At 36.1% G+C, this 23,728-nt stretch overlaps 1 protein-coding gene across 2 annotated transcripts in view; it reads left to right on the top strand.

Annotated features, from left to right (window-relative positions):
* LOC148950212 (platelet glycoprotein 4-like) overlaps positions 1 to 23,728 on the top strand; it is a 138,092-nt gene that overhangs the window by 78,977 nt on the left and 35,387 nt on the right. Inside the window, exons 5-6 of one of the 2 annotated variants that reach the window (XM_089091509.1) lie at positions 6,192 to 6,470; positions 20,409 to 20,644. In XM_089091509.1, the coding sequence (XP_088947635.1) occupies positions 6,192 to 6,470; positions 20,409 to 20,644 (515 nt within the window). The remainder of the gene's footprint in view (positions 1 to 6,191; positions 6,471 to 20,408; positions 20,645 to 23,728) is intronic. The other variant, XM_089091510.1, reaches the window with a different exon arrangement.

The following is a 23,728-nucleotide window of genomic DNA, read 5'->3' on the forward strand; positions in this document are numbered from 1 at the left end:
ACCACAACCAAACACTACTGAAATATTCCAACTCTTGCATTTCAACGAAAGAAATTCAAAATGAACTTTGAAAAATCAAGAAAATGTAACTGTGACAAGGTAAACCACAACCAAACACTACTGAAATATTCCAACTCTTGCATTTCAACGAAAGAAATTCAAAATGAACTTTGAAAAATCAGGAGAATGTAACTGTGACAAGGTAAACCATAACAAAACACTACTGAAATAATCCAACTCTTGCTTCTCAATGAAAGAAAGCAAAGAAGAACTTATAAAAAACCTGAAAATGTAAGTGTGACAAGGTAAACCACAGCCAAACACAGCTGAAAAATTCAAAATCTTGGAAGACAACGACTGAAATACAAAATGAAAATTGACCTTACAAGAGAATGTAACTCTGACAAGGTACACAATAACCAAACACTACTGAAATATTCCAAATCTTGCATTTCAGCTAAAGAAATTCAAAATGAACTTTGAAAAATCAAGAAGATGTAACTCTGACATGGTAAACCACAACCAAACACTACTGAAATATTCCAACTCTTGCATTTCAACGAAAGGAATTCAGAATGAACTTTGTGAAATCAAGTCAATTTAACTGTGACAAGGTAAACCACAACCGACCGCTACTGAAATATTCCAACTCTTGCATTTCAACTAATGAAATTCAAAATGAACTTTGAAAAATCAAGAAAATGTAACTGTGACAAGGTAAACCACGACCAAACACTACTGAAATATTCCAACTCTTGCATTTCAACGAAAGGTAAACCACAACCAAACACTACTGAAATATTCCAACTCTTGCATTTCAACGGAAGAAATTCAAAATGAACTTTGAGAAATCAAGAAAATGTAACTTTGACAAGGTAAACCACAACCAAACACTACTGAAATATTCCAACTCTTGAATTTCAACGAAAGAAATTCAAAATGAACTTTGAAAAATCAAGAAAATGTAACTGTGACAAGTTAAACCACAACAGAACTCTACTGAAATATTCCAACTCTTGCATTTCAACGAAAGAAATTCAAAATGAACTTTGAAAAATCAAGAAAATGTAACTGTGACAAAGTAAACTATGACCAAACACTACTGAAATATTCCAACTCTTGCATTTCAACGAAAGAAATTCAAAATTAACTTTGAAAAATCAATAAAATGTAACTGTGACAAGGTAAACCACAACCAAACACTTCTGAAATATTCCAACTATTGCTTTTGAACGAAAGAAATTCCAAATGAACTTTGAAAAATCAAGAAAATGTAACTATGACATGGTAAACCACAACCAAACACTACTGAAATATTCCAACTCTTGCATTTCAATGAAAGAAATTCAGAATGAACTTTGAAAAATCAAGAAAATGGAACTGTGACAAGGTAAACCATGACCAAACACTACTGAAATAGTACAACTCTTGCTTTTCAATGAAAGAAATTCAAAATGAACTTTGAAAAATCACGAAAATGTAACTGTGACAAGGTAAACCATAACCAAACACTACTGAAATATTCCAACTCTTGCATTTCAACGAAAGAAATTCAAATTGAAATTTTAAAAATCACGAAAATGTAACTCTGACAAGGTAAACCATGACCAAACACTACTGAAATATTCCAACTCTTGCATTTCAAGGAAAGAAATTCAAAATGAACTTTGAAAAATCAAGAAAATGTAACTGTGACAAGGTAATCCACAAACAAACACTTCTGAAATATTCCAACTCTTGCATTTCAACCAAAGAAATTCAAAATGAACTTTGAAAAATCACGAAAATGTAACTTTGACAAGGTAAACCACAACCAAACACTACTGAAATATTCCAACTCTTGCATTTCAACGAAAGAAATTCAAAATGAACTTTGAAAAATCAAGAAAATGTAACTGTGACAAGTTAAACCATAACCAAACTCTACTGAAATATTCCAACTCTTTCATATCAAGGAATGAAATTCAAAATGAAATTTGAAAAATCAAGAGAATGTAACTTTGACGTGGTAAACCACAACAACACACTACTGAAATATTCCAACTCTTGCATTTCAACGAAAGAAATTCAAAATGAACTTTGAAAAATCACGGAAATGTAACTTTGACGAGGTAAATCATGACCAAACACTACTGAAATATTCCAACTCTTGCATTTCAACGAAAGGAAATTCAAAATGAACTTTGTAAAATCAAGAAAATGTAACTGTGACAAGGTAAACCACGACCAAACACTACTGAAATATTCAAACTCTTGCATATCAACGAAAGAAATTCAAAATTAACTTTGAAAAATCAAGAAAATGAAACTGTGACAAGGTAATCCAGACCCAAACACTACTGAAATATACCAACTCTTGCATTTCATCTAAGTAAATACAAAATTAACTTTGTATAATCAGGAAAGTGAACCTGTGACCTGGTAAGCCACGCCCACACAGAACTGAAATATTCAAACTCTTGCATTTCAACGAAAGAAATTCAAAATGAACTTTGTAAAATCACGAAAATGTAAGTGTGACAAGGTAAACCACGACCAAACACTACTGAAATATTCCAACTCTTGCATTTCAACGAAAGAAATTCAAAATGAACTTTGAAAAATCAAGAATATGTAACTGTGACAAGGTAAACCACAACCAAACACTTCTGAAATATTCCAACTCTTGCATTTCAATGAAAGAAACCCAAAATGAACTTTGAAAAATCAAGAAAATGTAACTGTGACAAGGTAAACCATAACCAAACACTTCTGAAATATTCCAACTCTTGCATTTCAACGAAACAAATTCAAATGAACTTTTAAAAATCAAGAAAATGTAACTGTGACAAGGTAAACCACAAGCAAACACTACTGAAATATTCCAACTCTTGCTTTTCAACGAAAGATATTCATAATGAACTTTGAAAAATCAAGAAAATGTAACTCTGACAAGGTAAACCAGAACCAAACACTACTGAAATATTCCAACTCTTGCATTTCAACGAAAGAAATTCAAAATGAACTTTGAAAAATCAAGAAAATGTAACTTTAACAAGTTAAACCACGAAAAAACACTACTGAAAAAGTCCAACTCTTGCATTTCAACGAAAGAAATTCAAAATGAACTTTGAAAAATCAAGAAAATGTAACTGTGACAAGGTAAACCACAACCAAACACTTCTGAAATATTCCAACTCTTGCATTTCAACGAAAGAAATTCAAAATGAACTTTGAAAAATCATGAAAATGTAACTGTGACAAGTTAAACCATAACCAAACGCTACTGAAATATTCCAACTCTTGCATATCAATGAAGGAAATTCAAAATGAACTTTGAAAAATCAAGAAAATGTAACTGTGACAAGGTAAACCATGACCAAACACTACTGAAATATTCCAACTCTTGCATTTCAACGAAAAAATTCAAAATGAACTATGAAAAATCAAGAAAATGTAACTGTGACAAGGTAAACCACAACCAAACACTCCTGAAATATTCCAACTCTTGCATTTCAACGACCGTAATTCAAAATGAACTTTGAAAAATCAAGAATATGTAAGTGTGACAAGGTAAACCATTACCAAACACTACTGAAATATTCCAACTCTTGCATTTCAACGAAAGAAATTCAAAATGAACTTTGAAAAATCAAGAATATGTAACTATGACAAGGTAAACTACAACCAAACACTTCTGAAATATTCCAAGTCTTGCATTTCATTGAAAGAAATTCAAAATGAACTTTGAAAAATCAGGAAAATGTGACTGTGACAAGGTAAACCACAACCAAACACTACTGAAATATTCCAACTCTTGCATTTCAACGAAAGAAATTCAAAATGAACTTTGTAAAATCACGAAAATGTAAGTGTGACAAGGTAAACCACGACCAAACACTACTGAAATATTCCAACTCTTGCATTTCAACGAAAGAAATTCAAAATGAACTTTTAAAAATGAAGAAAATGTAACTGTGGAAATTTAAACCAAAACCAATCAATGATTAAATATTCCAACTATTGAATTTAAACGAAAGAAATTAAAATGAACTTTGAAAAATCAAGAAAATGTAACTGTGACAAGGTAAACCACAAGCAAACACTACTGAAATATTCCAACTCTTGCTTTTCAACGAAAGATATTCAGAATGAACTTTGAAAAATCAAGAAAATGTAACTGTGACAAGGTAAACCAGAACCAAACACTACTGAAATATTCCAACTCTTGCATTTCAACGAAAGAAATTCAAAATGAAGTTTGAAAAATCAGGCCTTTGGGGTGTCGGGGGACCTTTTTGGGGGGGGGGGGCCGGGGGGAAGGGTCGTTCTGTGTCTCAATGCACAAAAAAAATATTAAAAAATGGGGCGGCGCATCCCTGCGGCGCCTCCCTGCAGCGCATCCCCTGCGGCGCTTTCCTGACCCGCGGCACATCCCTGCGGCACATCCTGCGGCGCTTTCCTGGCCCACGGCGCATCCCGGCGGCGCTTCTCTGGTCTGGGGGACCTTTGGGGTCGGGGGAGGGCCTTTGGGGCACAGGGAGGACCTTTGGGGGCACAGGGAGGGCCTTTGGGGCACAGGGAGGGCCTTTGGGGGGCCGGGGGGGGGCAGTTGGGTGCCTGGGGGACATTTGGGGACTGGTGGATGGCCTTTGGGACCCCGTTGGTCCTTTGGGAGCTTGGGGGGCCTTTGAGGGTCCGGGGGGCAGTTGGGGGCCTGGGGGACATTTGGGGACCGGTGGAGGGCCTTTGGGAGCTTGGGGGCTTTTGAGGACCGGGGGCTTCCTTCGGGGTTGGGGTAGGAGGATTGGAACCCTTTGGGGTTGGGTTAGAGGACCTCACAACACTGTTCAAATGAAACTTGTGTATTATAACGACCACACTCAAAACCTTTTCCAAAATCTCTTCAAAAATCTTCTTTTAAAATGTCTCTATCTGTTTCGCCGAAATAGTTCCATAACCTGTCTAAAACGGTTTCGCCCAAATAATCCCTAAACGTAAATTCAGCGTGTTCCTTTGTTATTGGCATCTCTGCGCTAACGCATTTCAAATTAATAAGAAACCTTTTCGCGCGCTAAAACAATTCATCGCTAAGATGTTTCTTGCCTAATTGTTTCCATGGCCTGTGGTTATTAATATCCTTTGGAGTTCGACCAAAAGAGTTGTTCCCGAGGCAAAGACATTAATGATTTGGATCTATTCCTGGAGAAATGTTTCTAGGGCGAAAATTTTTAAAGTCTGACAGATGATGTCATTGATTGATTGATCTGTCAAGAAAGGGGAAATTAATTTGCTGTTTCTAAGGGGAATTATTGATTCACGATAGGTGAATTGAGGTCGACAGCACAGGTGTTCCAAGGTCGATGTTGTTGTAAGTGCACGCTCTCAGCGAATGTCAAGGTCGATGTTGTTGTTGTGAAATTTAGGTCATTGACCCCATTAACCACGTGTTCTCCCTAATGACTCTATGCCCATATTTGGTGCCCCGTCAGTATTCTATGCCCATATATGGACCATAAACCACGTGGTTGGTACCGGTGTTGTAAGTGCACGCTCTCAGTGAATGTCAAGGTCGATGTTGTTGTTGTTGACACACTTGGAAAAAGAGGTCATTGACCCATTACGTAATCTGTCTCCCTGGGGAGGCTATGCCCATATATGGAGCCCCGTCAGTATTCTATGCCCATATAAGGAGCCCAGTCACGATCAATAGGGTCATCTCTACTTATATATATATATATATATATATATATATATATATATATATATATATATATATATATATATATATATATATATATATATATATATATATATATATATATATATATATATATATATATATATATATATATATATATTAATACACAGTTTCATGAAAAAGTCATTCATAACTTGTAAGTGAACAATTTTTACATACAAAAGAAAATGAGCTTCGAATAATTTTGGATTATATTTTTAGCGAACTTTTAGCGTGTCTAGAGTAGGGGAATATTGAAATGGCTATGGACCTGACCAAGGGTATATAAAAATATCTTACATAAACTTGTTTGTTGTTTTGTTTTTTATTTGGAGAGGTCACAATAACTTCATACAAAACCTGCTGAAAGTCAGTTGTATAGTAAATAATTAGTGTCAAATAATCCTCAAACTTGTAGCAGTGACGAATTTCTGTTCCAAATTAACAACGCAATATTCTTATTCATTTTTAGACTTTGGCGGCACAACTAAACGGTTCCTCGGCCTCAGCTGAGCTATTAGACACACTTGGCAGGTACGAGGAAGCTCTGGAAAAGAGGGGTGTGACGATAAAACTATCAGAGAGTGTGAAAAATATTCTCTTTGATGGATTTCCTCTGGTTGCCTACTTTGAAGCCATTGTTGATGTTTGCAAAGAAGTTTCCCAAGATACTTGTAGAGAGCTAGAAATCCTTATTAATTTCCTTTTAAATCAATATGCTGATGACTTGGTCTTTGGCTTTTTCAAAACTGTAAGTTGATATATTGCAGTCTATCCTTGTTTTTCCACTATTTCTGTTTTGTCATAATACTTTGAGGCTTGATGATTTGTATGTTTATACGGGTAAAAAAAACAAAAAAACAACCGTTCAAGAAAAAAGACCCCCTTAATTTCATGGAAGGTCGTAACATGAGGTAATGAGGATTTACTGTTTTTCAGTTATTTAATGGCCCTAGAATCTACAAGTAATTGTAAATATTTACTATTTAGTTGTCATGAAAGCGTGTTGATGTGCGTATACAATATAGAAATATATTTATTGTGCAGCTTTATTTACGCTTAGATGAAACTTATTAGCAGGCAGAAATATTCATAGGGAGGGCAAAAAGGAAACTGCCAACATTGATGAAAACCGCAAATACACAACTATTGTAATATTAAAAAAAAATACGAAACTAATCGTAAATATGCTACTACTACTAATGTTAAATATGCTACTATTACTAATATTAAATATACTACTACTACTAATAAAAATAATAATAACTCACCGCAGCACCTTTCATCTTTTCTTCAAAAATAACGACTTTTTAAGCACGAGTTTTGCAAGTATAGAAAGTAGACAATAGGTAAATCTGGTACCTAGATCACGAATATGTATTTTGTCTTTGATTTTGAACGCTCATGTTCAGTCCCCCTCTCGCCCATAAATCAAGCGTCGATAGAGGTCTGAGAGCAACATTACGTGAAGTTGAATTCACACAGGAAAAGTTGGACTCAGCCGTTTAAGGGAATCCCTTTGCCAAGTCCATGTAGACGGGAAGTTGTGTCGCAGCCAAGAATTGCATGAGCAAAGGGAAGCAGTTTGACTTTTTAGTCCAGTCCCTTAAAAACGGCTCCTGAAACGCAAAGGCTACTGGGAACAAGAAGCTTTTTTAAAGTACTAAAAACTTTAGCTTAATGAGCAAGAGTTGAGGAAGAGGCACCCCCTCCCCTTATATACGGAACCATATCTCTTAGTTTTATGTTTAAATTTTGCTCCTTACTGTCAGTTGAAAAAAGGTCTTTTTTATTTAAATTACTTTCTGAACAGATGTTGTATATTCATAAGAATTTAGCCAGGCTTGGCATAGTTTCTTCAGACCCAGAGTGAAATCGAGGAATTATACTTCTGGTAAGTTTTCATATGCAGGGCAATAGTGCTTCCTCAGTAAAGAGCAATGTGACTTCAATTTGTTATCTTTTTTCTACCAGGCCACTTTATTTGAAAGGAGTCGTCTTGGAAATTTTGAGTGGGGGCTAATTCGGTTGGAAATTGAAACTTCTAGAGCCCAATTTTAAGAGATGAAAGTGATTGGAGGACATCAAGCCTTCCGTACCTTGCAATTTTTAACTATCCACTCGTCCCTTGATCTAAAAAGACAAACGACTAAAATTTTAAGAATGTCGGAAGGTCCAATAAAAATGACTTTTGGACGACATGGTCCCCCAGAGCCCATGAGACAAGAGTTAGAAATTGTGCAAGTTGTCCAATGTTTACACACAGGTTTTAAGACAGGTACAGAGGACATGTTTGATCCCTTGTATCAGAAAAGGTTAAGGGTATTAAGGTGGAACGTCAGGGAATATTTAGGGGGAGATCAACTAAATCAAAAGAAACTACGTGCATTCAGGTTGTCGAAAGAACATATCTGAAATATCCCAAGGACGCCTAAAAGTGTCAAATTGAAAATTTCATGGGATGTTGAGGGTAATGTTAAACTAAATCAAAATACATAATGTGCTTTCAGGTTGTTAAAAGCGCATATCTGCAAAATTTCAGGAACAGATAAAGCGTTAAGTTAAAATTTTCAGGGAATATTGACGGTGATGTTGAAAATTAAACCAAAAGACACAATTTGCATGAGATGCACACAAGGTGCATCTCAAAAATCCCAGGAACTGCCTTAAGGGGTATTAAGCTGAGACTTTCAGGGGATGCTGGGGGGATGTTGAACTAAATCAAAATACACTATATGTAAATTTATAATACTTTAATAAAGGTTAAAAGTATCAAGTTGAAACTTTTGGGGAATTTGAGAGGGATGTTGAACAAAGTCAAAAGGCACTATATTTTGCCAAAGGGCATAACTGCAATATCTAAGGAAGTGCTAAAGGTATTTGAAATTTTCAAGGAATTGTTTGGGGGTGTTTAACTAAATCAGAATACACTATCTGAATCCGTGTTGTTAAAAGGACGTATCTGGAAAATCTCAGGAACGACTAATGGTTAGATTAAAACTTTCAGGGAAGTTGGAGGAGATTGTGACTAAAATCAAAAAGTTGTATGTGCATCCAGGATTTCAAAAGGGCATATCTGCTATATCTCAGGTTCAACAAAGGGAATAAATTAATGGCTTAAGGGATTTACCAGAAACTGTGAGAAAATATTGGACAGGAAAATTAAATAGATTTTAAATTTTGAATTGGAAGGGGGGCATAAGTAGCTTATCAAGGAAAACAAATTTTTGAAGATAAAGGTGGTTCTTTTGATTCGTATCACAAAACATTATCTTTTTTACATTGATCTGATTAAAATTTCAGGCCTTGAAGGCAGCTCAATTAAAGTTTTAGAACCATGGGATACTCAAATGGAAAAAAAAAATCTTTCTACATTGATTCTTGAGTTTCAGTATTTATTTTATTTTTTATTATTCTTTTTTAAAGAACCAATGCGAACTTTTTTTATAAGTGAACCCGGAATATATATACTTGAACAAACAAGTAGCTAAAACGAGATATTGTGCAATAAGGTTGTTATGATAAATTGAACATGGAATATTCGTCTATATCCAAGGTTATAACTGAATGAGGGTTAGGATGGCTTCAGGTAGGTTGGCAAAGGTGGTCAAGATGTCTAAGCTTATGCATATTTTTAAACCATTTATTTGAGAAATATATCCCTCTCCCCTTCCAATCGATCAATATTCGGTGGTAAAAGTGTTCTTTGAATTCTTTGCAGGATTTTGTCGAAAATACAAATAGCAAGCCAAGACCTCAATCCTCAAGCCGAAGAACAGAAAAAAATAGAAATATTCCTTTTGTTAGTAATTAAAAAAATATTTCAATTAAAACAAAAAAATAATTAAAAAGAAAAAATCTCCATAGAAAGAGTTCTTCAAAGAAAAGAAAAGAGTTACATTAAAACCCAATGCAAGCGGAAAAAAACAAAAAGGAACAGCCTAAAACGAACTGAAAACGTACAGATATCACTATGTAAGAATAAATGAGACCCAAAACAAACAGCAACTGCAATGAATTAACAGGTCAAGCCTAAAACGAGTAGAAATTCCCATAAATAGGAGTAGGGATAAAGCCTCCTCAGCCTTCTAAAGGCCAGACCGTCATTTACACTTAACTGAAAACAAAATATATTTTGAAAATTTCAATTTATTACGCTAATAAATCCAGAATCACAGAGACTTCCATCACCAGGACTTCCGAGACTGGTAGTACCACACTTATTTGTAAACTTTGATTAGCCTTGAGACATAAACTTTTTGTTGTTGTAGAGGTTAGGACTAATAAGGACACACTGCTCGAATAAAAATTGTTTTCAGTAAAAAAAAAGGACGTTCTCGCCTTTAAATGGCTTGGGGGTATCGTCCCTACTCCTGTTTGTGGTGAGGTCTGTTCGTTTTAAGTTTGATTTGTTGTTTGACTTATTTCTTTTATTCTTTTTTTTTCCTTTTTTGGAAAATAGTTTTTTAGATCAATTAAACGAAAGGGGCAGAAAAACTTCCTTTGGCTTCACTTCTTATTAACTTGTTAACTTCCCAGCTCGATCATTATTTGTCTCGCATTTCAGCTTCGAAGGACGGGGGGGGGGGGGGTAGATGGTGTATGTTCTAATGTACCACCTTCGAAATGTATCTGAAAGCATGAAAACTCCTAAACTCTTGTAAATATTTCTCTGTGTCTGGCATACATGATTTCAGATCCCATGTAAGCGTGGTTAATTTTTTCAAGCTGAAGTTCCATTTCGATCCAATAAAAAAAAAAAAAAAAAAAAAAAAAAAAAAAAAAAAAAAAAAGCATCGACAGACTTCAAAATGACTGATTTACAGAAAAAGACACCTATCCCTTACAGAGGCAATGCCATAACGTTGCCTATAGCAGACGCCATAAGGCTCCGATATTTTATTATTATTTATTATTTTCTTTTTTTCCCATTGGCACTTCATATGAAAGGGGTGCTCGTATAAAGTTCGGAGCAAGCTCACTCGATTGGAAATTGGAAGTTCTTGGAATTGGAAGTCCCCTTTTTAAGAGTCAAATGTGATTGAAGGGCAACTAGCCCCCCCCCGCTCCCACGCTTTTTTTCCAAAATGTATCCGAGTGAGATTTTGAGATAGCCATTCAGATGAAAATAGTTCAAAGATCAGATAACAGAAAATCCGGGGTCGACACAACCCTCCAGGGTCCGAAGGCAAGTGTTGCAAGTTATTCCCTGGGGAAAAATATGGTTTTTATGGAAGGGATGATCGTACAAACTTCAATGGGGTTTCAATCTATTGGAAATTGGAAGCTCTAGTGCCTTTTTTAAGAGTCAAAAGTGATCGGAGTGCAACTAGCCCCTCCGCCCTAAGGCCACCCTTTCCCCAAATGCATCCGATCAAGATTTTGAAATAGCCATTTTGTTCAAAATAGTTTAAAGACCAAATCACAGGACTCGGGGTTGACACTACCCCCAAAGCCCGGGGAAAAGCGTCATAAGTTATGCCTCGAGGGCATAAAAGGCTCTTATCTAAGGGGTGATCGTATACACCTCAGAGGGGGCTCAATTGATCGGAAATTGAAAGTTCTAATTCCATTTTTAAGAGTATAAAATGATCGGACAACCCCCCCCCAGAGCACGGAGGAAAGGTTGCAACTTATGCCCCGGGGGCATATAAGGCTTTTATGGAAGAAATGGTCGTACAAACTTCGGAGGGAACTCAAATGATTAAAAATTGAAAGTTCTAGTTCCTTTTTTAAAAGTCGAAAGTGATCGGACTGCAACTTATTCCCCCCCCCCTTACCAACTCTCTTTTACTCAAATGCCCCCGATTGAGATAGTCATTTTGTTCAAAATAGACCAAAGATCATATAACAAAAACTTCGACTCCGGGGTTTACACAGCCCCCCAGAAACTGGGGAGGTGTTATAAATTATGCCCTTGGGGCATATAAGGTTTTAATGAAAGTGGTGGTCATATAAACTTCGGAGGGGGCTAGTTTGATTGTAAATTGACAGTTCTAGTTCCCTTGTTAAGGGTCAAAGGAAACCAGAGGGTAACTATTCCTTCCCGTCCCCTTTTCCAAATCCATCCAATAAAATTTTGGAGATAGCAATTTTGCTAGAATAAGTTCAAAGATTAAATAACAAAAACCCCGGGGTTGACACAACCCCCCATAGCCCGGGGGACAAGTTTTGTAGGCTACGCCCCGAGGTATATAAGGTATTTATGCGAGGGTTTTTAAAATAGTTCATTGATAAAATAAGCCTGACCCCCCTCCCCCACTCAAAAACAACATATTAACGATATTGTGTTCCCAAATTTAAGGAAGCTGACCCCTAGCCCACCCTCCAACCCAACCCTCCCACCTCCCCAAAAAAAATATTAACGATATTTAATGCCGAAAATTATGGGAACTCACCCGTAGCCATCCATGGCCCGAACCCCCTCCCCCCTAAAAAACAACTTATTAGTGATATCTTATTCAAAAACTTATGGGAGATGACCCCTGGCCCTCAATGCCCCCCCCCCCCCCAAAAAAAAACAAAAAAAATCCATGATAAATCATAGGAACTGACTCCTTGGCCAACCTCCATGGCCAGAACCCCCCCCCCCCCGCCCCTTCCTAAAAAAACAACTTATTAACGATATTCTGATACGAAAATCATGGGATTTAACCAATGGCGCTCTCTCTATGGCTTGAACCTTCCCTCTAAAAAAACTTATTAATGATATTTTATTCCACAAATCATGGGAGCGGATCCCATACCCTTTCTCCAAGGTCTGACCCCCCCCCCAATAAAAAGATTATTAACGATGTTTTATTCCCAAAATTACGGGATATGACCCCTCGACCTCCCTCCATGACGCAAAATCCCCTTCCAAAATTTTTTATTAACGATATTTAATTCCAAGATGGCCCCTGGCCCTCCCTCCGTGCCCCCCCCCCCAAAAAAAAGAAAACATATTAACGATATTTTATCCCAAAACTTAATGGAGCTTATTTCTGGCCACTTTCCATTGCCCAACCCCCAACCCTCACTAAAATATACACACATATATAATTATATACATACATACATATATATATATATATATATATATATATATATATATATATATATATATATATATATATATATATATAATTATATATGTGTGTATATTTTAGTGAGGGTTGGGGTTAAGCAATGGAAAGTAGCCAGAAATGAGCTCCATTAAGTTTTGGGCTAAAATATCGTTAATATGTTTTCTTTTTTTGGGGGGGGGCATTTGTATTTTATAAAAAATTCAAATGAATGTGCATTGTCAGTTTAATATACATTTACTGATATTTAATAATCAAAATCTTAATATTATTTCATTTATTAGTACTGATATTTAGTAATCAAAATGTTAAAATTATTTGATTTATTAAAGTTATAAAAGTAAAAACATTTATATTTTTTTCAGTAAAATACAAATTTTGTTCTGGCCTTGGGAAAGCATAGGCGTTTTGAGCCCAACTTATGTTAATTTCTGCTCGTTTTGAGTTTGACTCGGTTATTTATTGTAATTTCTGTTCGTTTTGAGTTTCATTTATTTATTGATGCTGATTTGTGGTAGTTTCACGCTTGCTAGATTATTTGATTTTAATTTTGCTCATTTTTTGTTTAATGGAGTTCTTTACTTTTCTTTGAAAAATTTATTTTGTTGAAAAAGTTTTTTAAATGAATTTCTGTTCGTTTTATATTGACATGGTCTTTTCAGGGAGAACTAAAATAATATTTTAAATCTATTCATTTTTTAAGACTTTATAGTTTGGCGTGCTATTTGTGTGCTGGAGAAAAATTTTCAGCAATTTTTAACAATATACACCTTTTTAAAAATCTGGACACAAATAGTACAGTTTAATTTAGTTTTAACCTTCTCTAGTTGACCTGAAATGGTAAACTGGATACCATTCACAATCTGTTTACTTTCTTTGATAGTTTGGATACCCTTGCACTATTTTGATTTGGTTAAATTTTAAATCGCAGAAATGGAAGGGTTGGTATGGGAGGATGAGCGTGGGTGGATGGGAGTGGATGGGGGATTAGTCGACCTCAAATCACTATTGACTATTAAAAAGGGCATCAGCCGTTTCTATTTTCAAACGAATGAGCCCTTTTCGAAGTTCCTCCTCAAAAACATATTTTCTATCGGGTAATCAACTACGCTGAACAAAATGGCTATCTCAAAATTTTGATTGGATGTGTTTGGGGGAATGATGGGCGTGGAGGGGTTTTGGGGCTAGTTGCCCTCCAATCACTTTCGACTATTAAAAAGGGCTCTTGCCCTTTGAATTTCCAAACGAATGAGCCCTTTTGAAGTTTCGACGACAACACTTTCAATAAAAAACTTTATATGCCCGTAGGGCATAACTTACAAATCTTGCACTGAGGGCTCTGAGGGGGTTATCATCCTAAAAGAAAAAACTTCCAGAACTTTCAACAACGTTGAACAAAATGAATATCTCAAAATTTTAATTTGTTGTGTTTGGGAAAATGGTGGGCGTGAGAGGGGCGTTAGTCGCAATCAAATCACTTTCAACTATTAAAAAAAGGCACTAGCCCTTCAATTTCCAATTGAATGAGCCCTTTTGAAGTTTTTACAAAAACGCTTTCAATAAAAACCTTATATGCCCCCAGGGCACAACTTACAACCCTTACCCTGAGGGCTGTGGGGGCAGGGGGATGTCATCCTTTTAAGTACCTAATTTCCAAAACTTTCAACTACGTTGGAATGAAATGGCTATCTAAAAACTTTTATTGTATGTGTTTTGGGGAATGGTGGGCGTGAGAGGGGGGTTGGTTGCCCTCCAATCACTTTTGACTATTAAAAAAGGTACTAGTCCTTTAAATTTCAAATCGAATGAGCCCTTTTTCAAGTTTCTACGACAAAGATTTCAATAAAAACCTTATATTCCCCCAGGGCATAACTCATAGTCCTTGCCCTGAGGATTGTGGGGGAGTGTCTTCCTCAAAAATATATTTTCTATCTGGAAATCAACTACGCTGAACAAAATGGCTATCTAAATTTTTTATTGGTTGTGTTTGGGGGAATGAGGGGGGTGGGTGAGGGGGCTATTTGCCCTCCAATCAGTTTCGACTATTAAAAAGGGCACTAGCCCTTTGAATTTCCAGTCGAATAAGCTTTCATTAAAGTTTCTCCGACAACGCCTTCCTTAAAAACCTTATATACCCCCAGGGCATAACTTAAAACCCTTGCCCTGAGGATTGTGGGGGAGTTTCCTCCTCAAAAATATATTTTCTATCTGGAAATCAACTATGCTGAACAAAATGGCTATCTCAAAATTTTAATTGGATGTGTGTGGGGGAATGACGGGCACGGGGGGGGTCTAGTTGCCCTCCAATCCCTTTCGACTATTAAAAAGGTTACTAGCCCTTTGAATTTCCAATCGAATGAGCCTGTTTTGAAGTTTCTACGACAACGCCTTCTATAAAAACCTTATATGCCCCCAGGGCATAACTTAAAACCCTTTCCCTGATGGTTGTGGGGGTGTGTCCTCCTCAAAAACATATTTTCTATCTGGAAATCAAGTACGTTGAACAAAATGGATATCTCCAAATTTTGATTGGATGTGTTTGGGGGAATGATGGGCGTGGGGAGGGGCTAGTTGCCCTCTAATCGCTTTTGACTATTAAATAGGGTACTAGCCCTTTGAATTTACAATCGAATGAGCCTGTTTTGAAGTTTTTACGACAACGTCTTCTATGAAAACATTATATGCCCCCAGGCCATAGCTTAAAACCCTTGCCCTGAGGGTTGTGAGGGAGTGCCCTCCTCAAAAACATATTTTCTATCTGGAAAACAACTATGCTGAACAAAATGGCTATCTCAAAATTTTGATTGAATGTGTTTGGGGGAATTTAGGGCGTGGGGGGGGGGCTAGTTGCCATCCATTCGCTTTCGACTATTAAATAGGGCACTAGCCCTTTGAATTTCCAATCGAATGTGCCTGTTTTGAAGTTTTTACGACAAAGCCTTCTATAAAATCCTTATATGCCCCCAGAGCATAACTTAAAACCCTTGCTCCTAGAGGGTTGTGGGGGAGTGTCCTCCTCAAAAACATATTTTTTATCTGGATATCAACTACGCTGAACAAAATGGCTATCTCAAAATTTTGATTGGATGTGTTTGAGGGAATAATGGGCGTGGGGGGGGGCAGTTGTTCTCCAATCACTTTCGACTATTAAAAAGGGCACTAGCCCTTTGAATTTCCAATCGAATGAGCATGTTTCGAAGTTTCTACGACAACACCATCTATAAAAACCATATATGCCCCAGGGCATAACTTAAAACCCTTGCCCTGAGGGTTGGGGGGGGGGGGATTGTCCTCCTCAAAAATATATTTTCTATCTGGACATCAACTACGCTGAACAAAATAGTTATCTCAAAATTTTGATTGGATGTATTTGGGGGAATGATGGGCGTGAGGGGGTCTAGTTTCCCTCGAATCACTTTCGACTATTAAAAAAGGCACTAGCCACTCCAATTCCCAATCGAATGAGCCCTTTTCGAAGTTTCTACGACAACTCCTTCGATACGAAGTGCCCGGTTATAAAGAACCAAAAACAACACATTGGGTCCACGTCGTTCTTTACTTAGGCAGCGCTAGCGCGCTGCCTATGAAAGAACTATTTTGTATTTTGTATGAACTATTTTGCATTTTGTAGGAACTATATCGAACTTGTATAAAGTATTTTGTACGAACTCTTTTGTATTTTGTAAGAAGATTTTTGTGTTTGTAAGAACAATTTTGGATTTTGTAGGAAGTATTTTATATTTGTAAGAATTACTTTTGTTCAGTAAGAACTATTTTGTATTTTGTAGGGACATTTTTTCGCATCTTGTACGAACAATTTTGGATTTTTAAGAACTATTTTGAATTTTGTAAGTACTATTTGTATTTTATAAGAATTATTTGTTTTTAAGAAGTATTTCGTATTTTTTATGAAAAATCCTGTGTCCTATAAAAATTATTTTTGTTTTGTTTTGCATAAACTATTTGTATATTTTAGCAACCGCTTTTTATTTTGCAATAATTATTCTGTTGTAAGAATTGTTTTGTATTTTTTAAGAACTAATTCTGTTTTGCATGTTTTTTCCCCAAAAATCCCTTTCAAGTCTTACTGACTCTTGAAGAGTCCCATTCATGTGCATCTGAATTTTGAAAAAATTCTGTTTTGCGTGTTTCTTTTAACTTTTTGAAAAGATCCTGTTCTTGTGTCTGGGTCTCTAAGTTTCGAAAAACAAAACACATTCAAGTGTGAATGAATTTTGAAAAATAATGACTAAAATATCTTCATCTTTCTCAAAATGGATATTTTTGCAATGTTCTAAAAAATGAATCATAACAACATATTGCAAAAGCATATTTTTAATGAAACAACGTCACATACAATATTACATATTATTAATATCATTGAATAGCTTTGGATGTTTCGAATCCGTTCCATAAAATAGTTCATCGTACTTTCTCTTGACAGGACAGTTATTCTCTTCTCTTACATCGTAACCAGTACAACATTCATCATTCCATTTCAGATCACACACTAGTTTTATCGAAGTTTCATCTACAGGCTCAATATGCGTTTTGCCATTTGTATTACTTGGTTCAATGACTGTATCTGTTGGTATACCATTAATGGCAGTGTTAGCGTTTACAGGCGTTTTGCTTTTCGTCAATTCGTCTTTATATTCCTTAGAGATATTATCTTCCAATGCCATTTTTATTTTACTTTTAGTTTCATTTTTTATTACTGCTTTAATTTTACATAGGTAACATTTTCAACATTTATATAAAATATGGTTTATGACACTGTTACAACAGTACGCCTGTCTTCTTCTTGCCTTATTTTGAATACTATTACCAGAACAATAACGGAACGATTTATCAACCGGTAATGTGTTAACAGAAGCATAAGCAAGAAGCTTGCCCTCGTTATCAACTATTATTTTTATGCTTACATTCTCTTTGAGGACTAACCTCTCAGGAATTGTTACTCTGACATATCTATCATCCCAACATTTGAATTTTTTGGTACTCTAAAGAAATTTAGTCTCTGACTTGTATGACAACTTACGCACACGTTTCCAATGATGTCACCATTAGGGCTTGTTCCTTAGTTCAAATATTCGTCTCCTCGAGCATTCAATGGTACAATAATTCTACCATGTACACTAATTTTCTTGAAAAACATCATCTTCAACTATAAAATTAGATAAAAGTGTTTATTCTACCAATGCACAATTAGTGCTCATCGAAACGTACAATAAATTAACTAGTGTCCTTGGCCAAAAATATTCTTTTCCATAGAGTACCCGCTTAAACTAATCGCCTGCTGGTTCCCCAGGGAGATTAGAAGGGGAGCAAAACTGAACAACTGCCAGCAAATGTTAGGTGTATAAACTATGTATTTCCGAGACATGGAAAAAAAGGTCATAAATATAAGTGAAAACTGCAAAAATGTAAAAGTCAAGGAATCTTATTGAAAATTGCACCATCAGATTCAGTGTCACACAGAACCCTAATGTGGAGTTTGTAAGCTCCCATCATTAAAAATATGGAATTATGAGTTTTTTGCCCGAAGACAGATCACGGATGCGTATTTCTTTTTTCTCTCTTTGTTCTTCTCAAGAGTGATCGTATCGAACCAGTAGTCTTAGAAGATTGGGAGAGAGGCAACATGAAATGAAATTAAAAGTTCTAGTGCCCTTTTTAAGTGACAAAGAACTGGAGAGTAACTAGCCCCTCCCCCCCCCTCCCACATCTATTGTTCCCCAAAGTTGTCTGACCAACATTTTTAAGATAGTTGTTTTTTTTCAGTAAATAGTCTTTTTTTTCAATGAATAGTCTAATAACTATGTCTTTGGGGATAGCAAGACCCCCCAGAACCCAAGGAGGAAGGGCCGGAAGCTATGAAAGTCGCCCATTGTTTATATATAGTATTTTTTATTGGTATTGGTACCAAAATTTCTCAGGGTGGAGGATATCCTGGGGGTGAATTATCCACGGGGAGAATCTCCGATTGGGATGGAAATTTCCGTGGGTGAACTCTCCAAGGGTAATTTTACGCGGGAGAAATTTGACAGCATTAATGTACTGAATTTGTTTTATTTGTTCAACTTTCTCTTTGGCGACCCCATTTTACATGTTGAGATACTCCAGGGGAATGGTCCGGGAGGGAATTTTACGCGGAGTTCGAATTATCTGGAGACTTTTTACCTGGGGTCGGGAGACTTCCAACGGGAGAAATCCTCCATGGGGAAATGTTCCACGGAAAAAACCTTTCATCGTCGGGGGGAGAGGTGTTTGGGAAATATTTTCCACACAGAGGTATTCTGCCTTGACCTAAAAAAAGCATCAGAAACTAAATAAAAAGCGAGTCTTTCTTCAAATAAAAGTGAGTGAAGAAGTTTTTTTGAGGCGGAATCTTAAGCAAGAAATTCCCTTGGGAGAATTTGCAGTGAGGATGGAATTGCACTTGGATAGTTTCGTGGGTGAAGAATTTACGCGGGAGGAAAGTTCTATGGAGAAATTTTTCGTCGGGGGGGAGGCTTTCAACGGAGGGGTCGAATTCCCTGGGATTATTTAAAAACGATAAAAAAAAGTTGTTTCCTACTGAAAGTAAGGAGTAACATTCAACCATAAAACGAACAGAAATTATCCGTATATGCTGGTGGCTGCCCCCTTTTAAATACCCAACTCTTTACGCTAAAGATCGACCTTTTGTCTAAATTTCTTAAGAATAATTCCTGAAATACAAGGGCCATGTAATTAGGACCAGAGCCTTTCTTAAACGTACTTAAGAAACCTTCGCGTGAAGAGAGGGGTATTGAGGAGGGGACAGCCCCACTCATATACGGAATAATTATGTTCTTCCTAAGGTTTAATGTTGTTCCTTACTTTCAGTATAAAATACATATTTTTTACATTTAATTGCATATTAGGCAAATGGTCTACTATTGCATTATGGCATATTCAGAGACATATTACGCAGCCAAGTTACTAGAGGGGATAACTCACTGAAGTGGGCTACTCAAAGCAAATTGTTTTTCAATGCATCTAGCACTGTGATTATTATGAAATTTTCAGAACCCCATCATTATGAATAAACACGAATGGACGCTATTTATAACACCTTAGCACTCAGAATTTTTGTTTTGTACAGAATACTTTGAATAATGGGTATTTCGTTTTTTCCTTTGGACTTATTACATGCTGCACTAGAAATCTAAATTCAATATGACCTTGTAAAAAAAAGTACGATACATCTAATTCAGCAACTGGAGATAGAACTTGGGTAGGAACGCTGATGGATTTGAAGCTTAGGCTACAAAAACCATATGATTTCGCCCTCATCTAAATCCCCCAAAATTTGCTAAAATCTTCCATATATTTGCATACTTCCCTTTCTTGAAAACTCTCTCCTCTGTCAAAAGTATTTCCTGCGTACATGTCCGAGTTGAAAGGGCTTAAGGCACACGGGAAAATTATTATTTGGATTTTATTTATAAAGATGTTTAATTATTCGCCCCTTGATAAGGTTTGTTCTTTTGATTTTCTTTTATATTACTCAAGTCTTTTGTTTGTTTTTCATACGTTTTGATCAATTATAGTACTAGTTTTTCTACATCAATAATTTATTTTTTATTATCTATTTTAAGGCAAATGGAACAGATGAAGGAAATTTTGAAATCGAAAATGGTAAAAACAATCCAGACAATTTAGGAATCATCAGATCTTGGAAAAATAGTTCATACTTGGATAACTACTGGTATGACCTGGACGGTCAGAACTCTTGTAACAAAATAAACGGAACAGATGGGACAGTTTTTGGTCCCTTGACAATTGGAACCGATAAAACCAAGCGTCTCTACATTTTTGTAACTGACCTTTGCAGGTAACTATCATTCTTAACTTTTCTCTATTATGTCACCCCTCTAAACTGTTTTGAAAAATATTTAAACTTTAAAACAAAAAGCGAATCCATTTTGAAATTTTTCAAGGAAACGCATCACCATGGTTTAATGTCATTTTTCAAAATGTAGTATTTAATGAAACAACAAACGCTTAACATCGTATGAAATAATAAATAGATCTTCGGTGGCAAGGCTCCATGGAGCTTCAGAGGCAGATCTAGAGCAAAAGCTTGGGGGGAGATGTGACAAGGGTACCAATGAGCAAAATTATTGGGGGGGGATGTGACAAAGATGCCAATAATCGATCAAATTGACAAATTTATTCTAAAAAAAGTAAAAAAAAGAGATAAAAAACAGGGAAAGAGGGCACCAGAAAAAAATCTTGGGAGGCTTAGGGCACCCACCCCCTCCCTCTGGAACCACTAGTGTGGTGTGTTGCAGCAACAAAGAACCATGGGTAAAAATTAATGGGCAACATATGAACATATGAAATTATATCTCGTGGGTTATAAATATGTATACTTACGAATTACGTTTGCAGATGATTAGCTATTAATGTAGGCCATTATTTTCAAGGTCGCGGCGTAACTTATGAACTTTTGAAATAATTCCTGTATGTATGAAGTAAACACCAAACTCTGTATCCGCATTGTTTTTGTTTTAACCTGTATTAAATGTAAAAAAAATGAAAGTAAAAAGTTCTCTTCAAAAGTTTTCTCGAATGAGAGTAAAGAGAAAACGTTAAAACTTATTAAGTTCTATAGTGCTGTGAAATTATAGCTTATGCAAATTCAACGGCCCTTTGTGTTTTAGCAGTGGCTCTCAAATAACTTGGACAACTTTTACGTAAAGAGTGGAAGATTAACGAGAAAGAGGGCCCACTGATGTCCGGAATAAATCTAATTTCGTTTTAAGCTTTAATTTTGCTCTTTACTTCCATTTGATTAATTTTTTTTTATAACTTATATCTGTTCATGTTTCGTAGTATACCCAGGATTATCCTCAAACCCGACACTTTAAATTGAAATTGGACTTTTCCACAGCAATTATTTAACTTTTGCACAGCACACCTCCTCCCATATTAGTAGCCCTGTTTTGGCGCTTCTGACCTTACCTGAGGATTGTATATCCATACACAGCCTCTATTTAAGCAGGGTAAATAGAATATGGCTAAGTAGATAATGACAAAACCCCCTCCACTGTACATAGCATTGTCTTAGCGCTTCCAATCTTGCCTGACGGCTGTGTGTTCCTGTATAGTATCACTGTTCAGTATTTTCTGGTTGAGTTTAAGAGTAGAAGGGGGGGTGTTACTCCGAACAGGGCTCCTTATATGGGCATAGAATACTGACAGGGCTCCAAATAAGGGCATAGCCTCCCTAGGGAGAATGATTACGTAATCGGTCAATGACCTCTTTTTCAAAGGTCGATTTATTTAATGTTTCTATGTGTAATAACTCCGGAACGAAGGTTGCACATGCTCATTGAATTCTAACGGGAACAATGTTATTGATCTAGGACTCGAGGGGGAAGTGAATTTCCGAGAACTTGATTGCGTAATCGTTCGTGAATGTCATGGTGTCCAGAAATAGTATTTGTTGTTGTTGCTCTCGCCCAAATGTTATGAGTTTCCCGGAAACAGTTAGATCACGTGTTTGCTTCTCAGCCAATCAGCGAGTCGGATACATCCTCCTTCTCAGCCAATCAGAGGGCTGGTTACATATTAGCGGCGGTGGGAATATAATGAACGGGATTTTTGCTATAGTTTTATTAGTCTGTGAATAGAATTCAAAGGAGTGAGAAGAAGAACAGTTTTGACTTTACTCATTTGGATATATATTTGTGATGGCGATGAGTGGAATGTTTACACTATTAGAAGTTGATAGTGGAGTTGCTGATAATAATACAAGAGCACCAAACATTGCGGTGGAAATTAAGAAAGGTTCGCGACTTTGTCTGGAATGGGATGTAGTATATGCAAGATATGTGATATCCTTGAGCAAATTTAAAATGGAAGATCAATTATGTTTCGCCGCTAAAGTTGATATAGCACATGTGAATAGACTTCAATGTGCTTTAGGTGCATTGGTGAAACATATTGATGACAATAAACAGTATCGCTAATTGTACATGCTCTGTATTATTGATGTTGTTGTTGTAATTATTCATTAAAATTGTTTCGAAATCGAAAATGTTCCCTTTCTTTTCTGGTTAGGGCTAGCGAATCAGGATCAGTCTAGAGTCAGCAGTCGGAGTGAAAGGATTGAAAAATGAATAGATTTGAGAAAGAGAGAATTAGATCAAATCTAGTGTTTATGGAAAAACATTTGATTTTGGATGACGATTTTCTCGAGTTATCTCTTAAACGCAGGTATATATATATATATATATATATATATATATATATATATATATATATATATATATATATATATATATATATATATCATGACGGGAGTCCATACATGGGCATAGAATGACGTAATCGACTAGGAAAATGGATTTCTGAGAAATTGATTACATAATCACTCGAACCCTATCAGAATGTCATGACGGGGGTCCTTACATGGGCATAGAATGACGTAATCGACTAGGAAAATGGATTTCTGAGAAATTGATTACATAATCAATAGAACCCTATCAGAAGGTCATGACGGGAGTCCATACATGGGCATAGAATGACGTAAACGGCTAGTAAAATGGATTTCTGAGAAATTGATTACATAATCAGTATAACCCTATCAGAAGGTCATGACGGGAGTCCATTCATGGGCTTAGAATAACGTAATCGACTAGTAAAATGGATTTCTGAGAAATTGATTACATAATCAGTAGAACCCTATCAGAAGGTCATGACGGGGGTCCATACATGGGCATAGAATGACGTAATCGACTAGGAAAATGGATTTCTGAGAAATTGATTACATAATCAGTAGAACCATATCAGAAGGTCATTACGGGAGTACATAAATGGGCATAGAATGACGTAATCGAATACGACAATGGATTTCTGAGAAATTGATTACATAATCAGTAGAACCCTATCAGTAGGTCATGACGGGAGT

Source organism: Artemia sp. Qi Xiang Cuo, chromosome 7, assembly GCF_049724085.1.
Source record: "Artemia sp. Qi Xiang Cuo chromosome 7, ASM4972408v1, whole genome shotgun sequence".
Lineage (NCBI taxonomy): Eukaryota > Metazoa > Arthropoda > Branchiopoda > Anostraca > Artemiidae > Artemia > Artemia sp. Qi Xiang Cuo.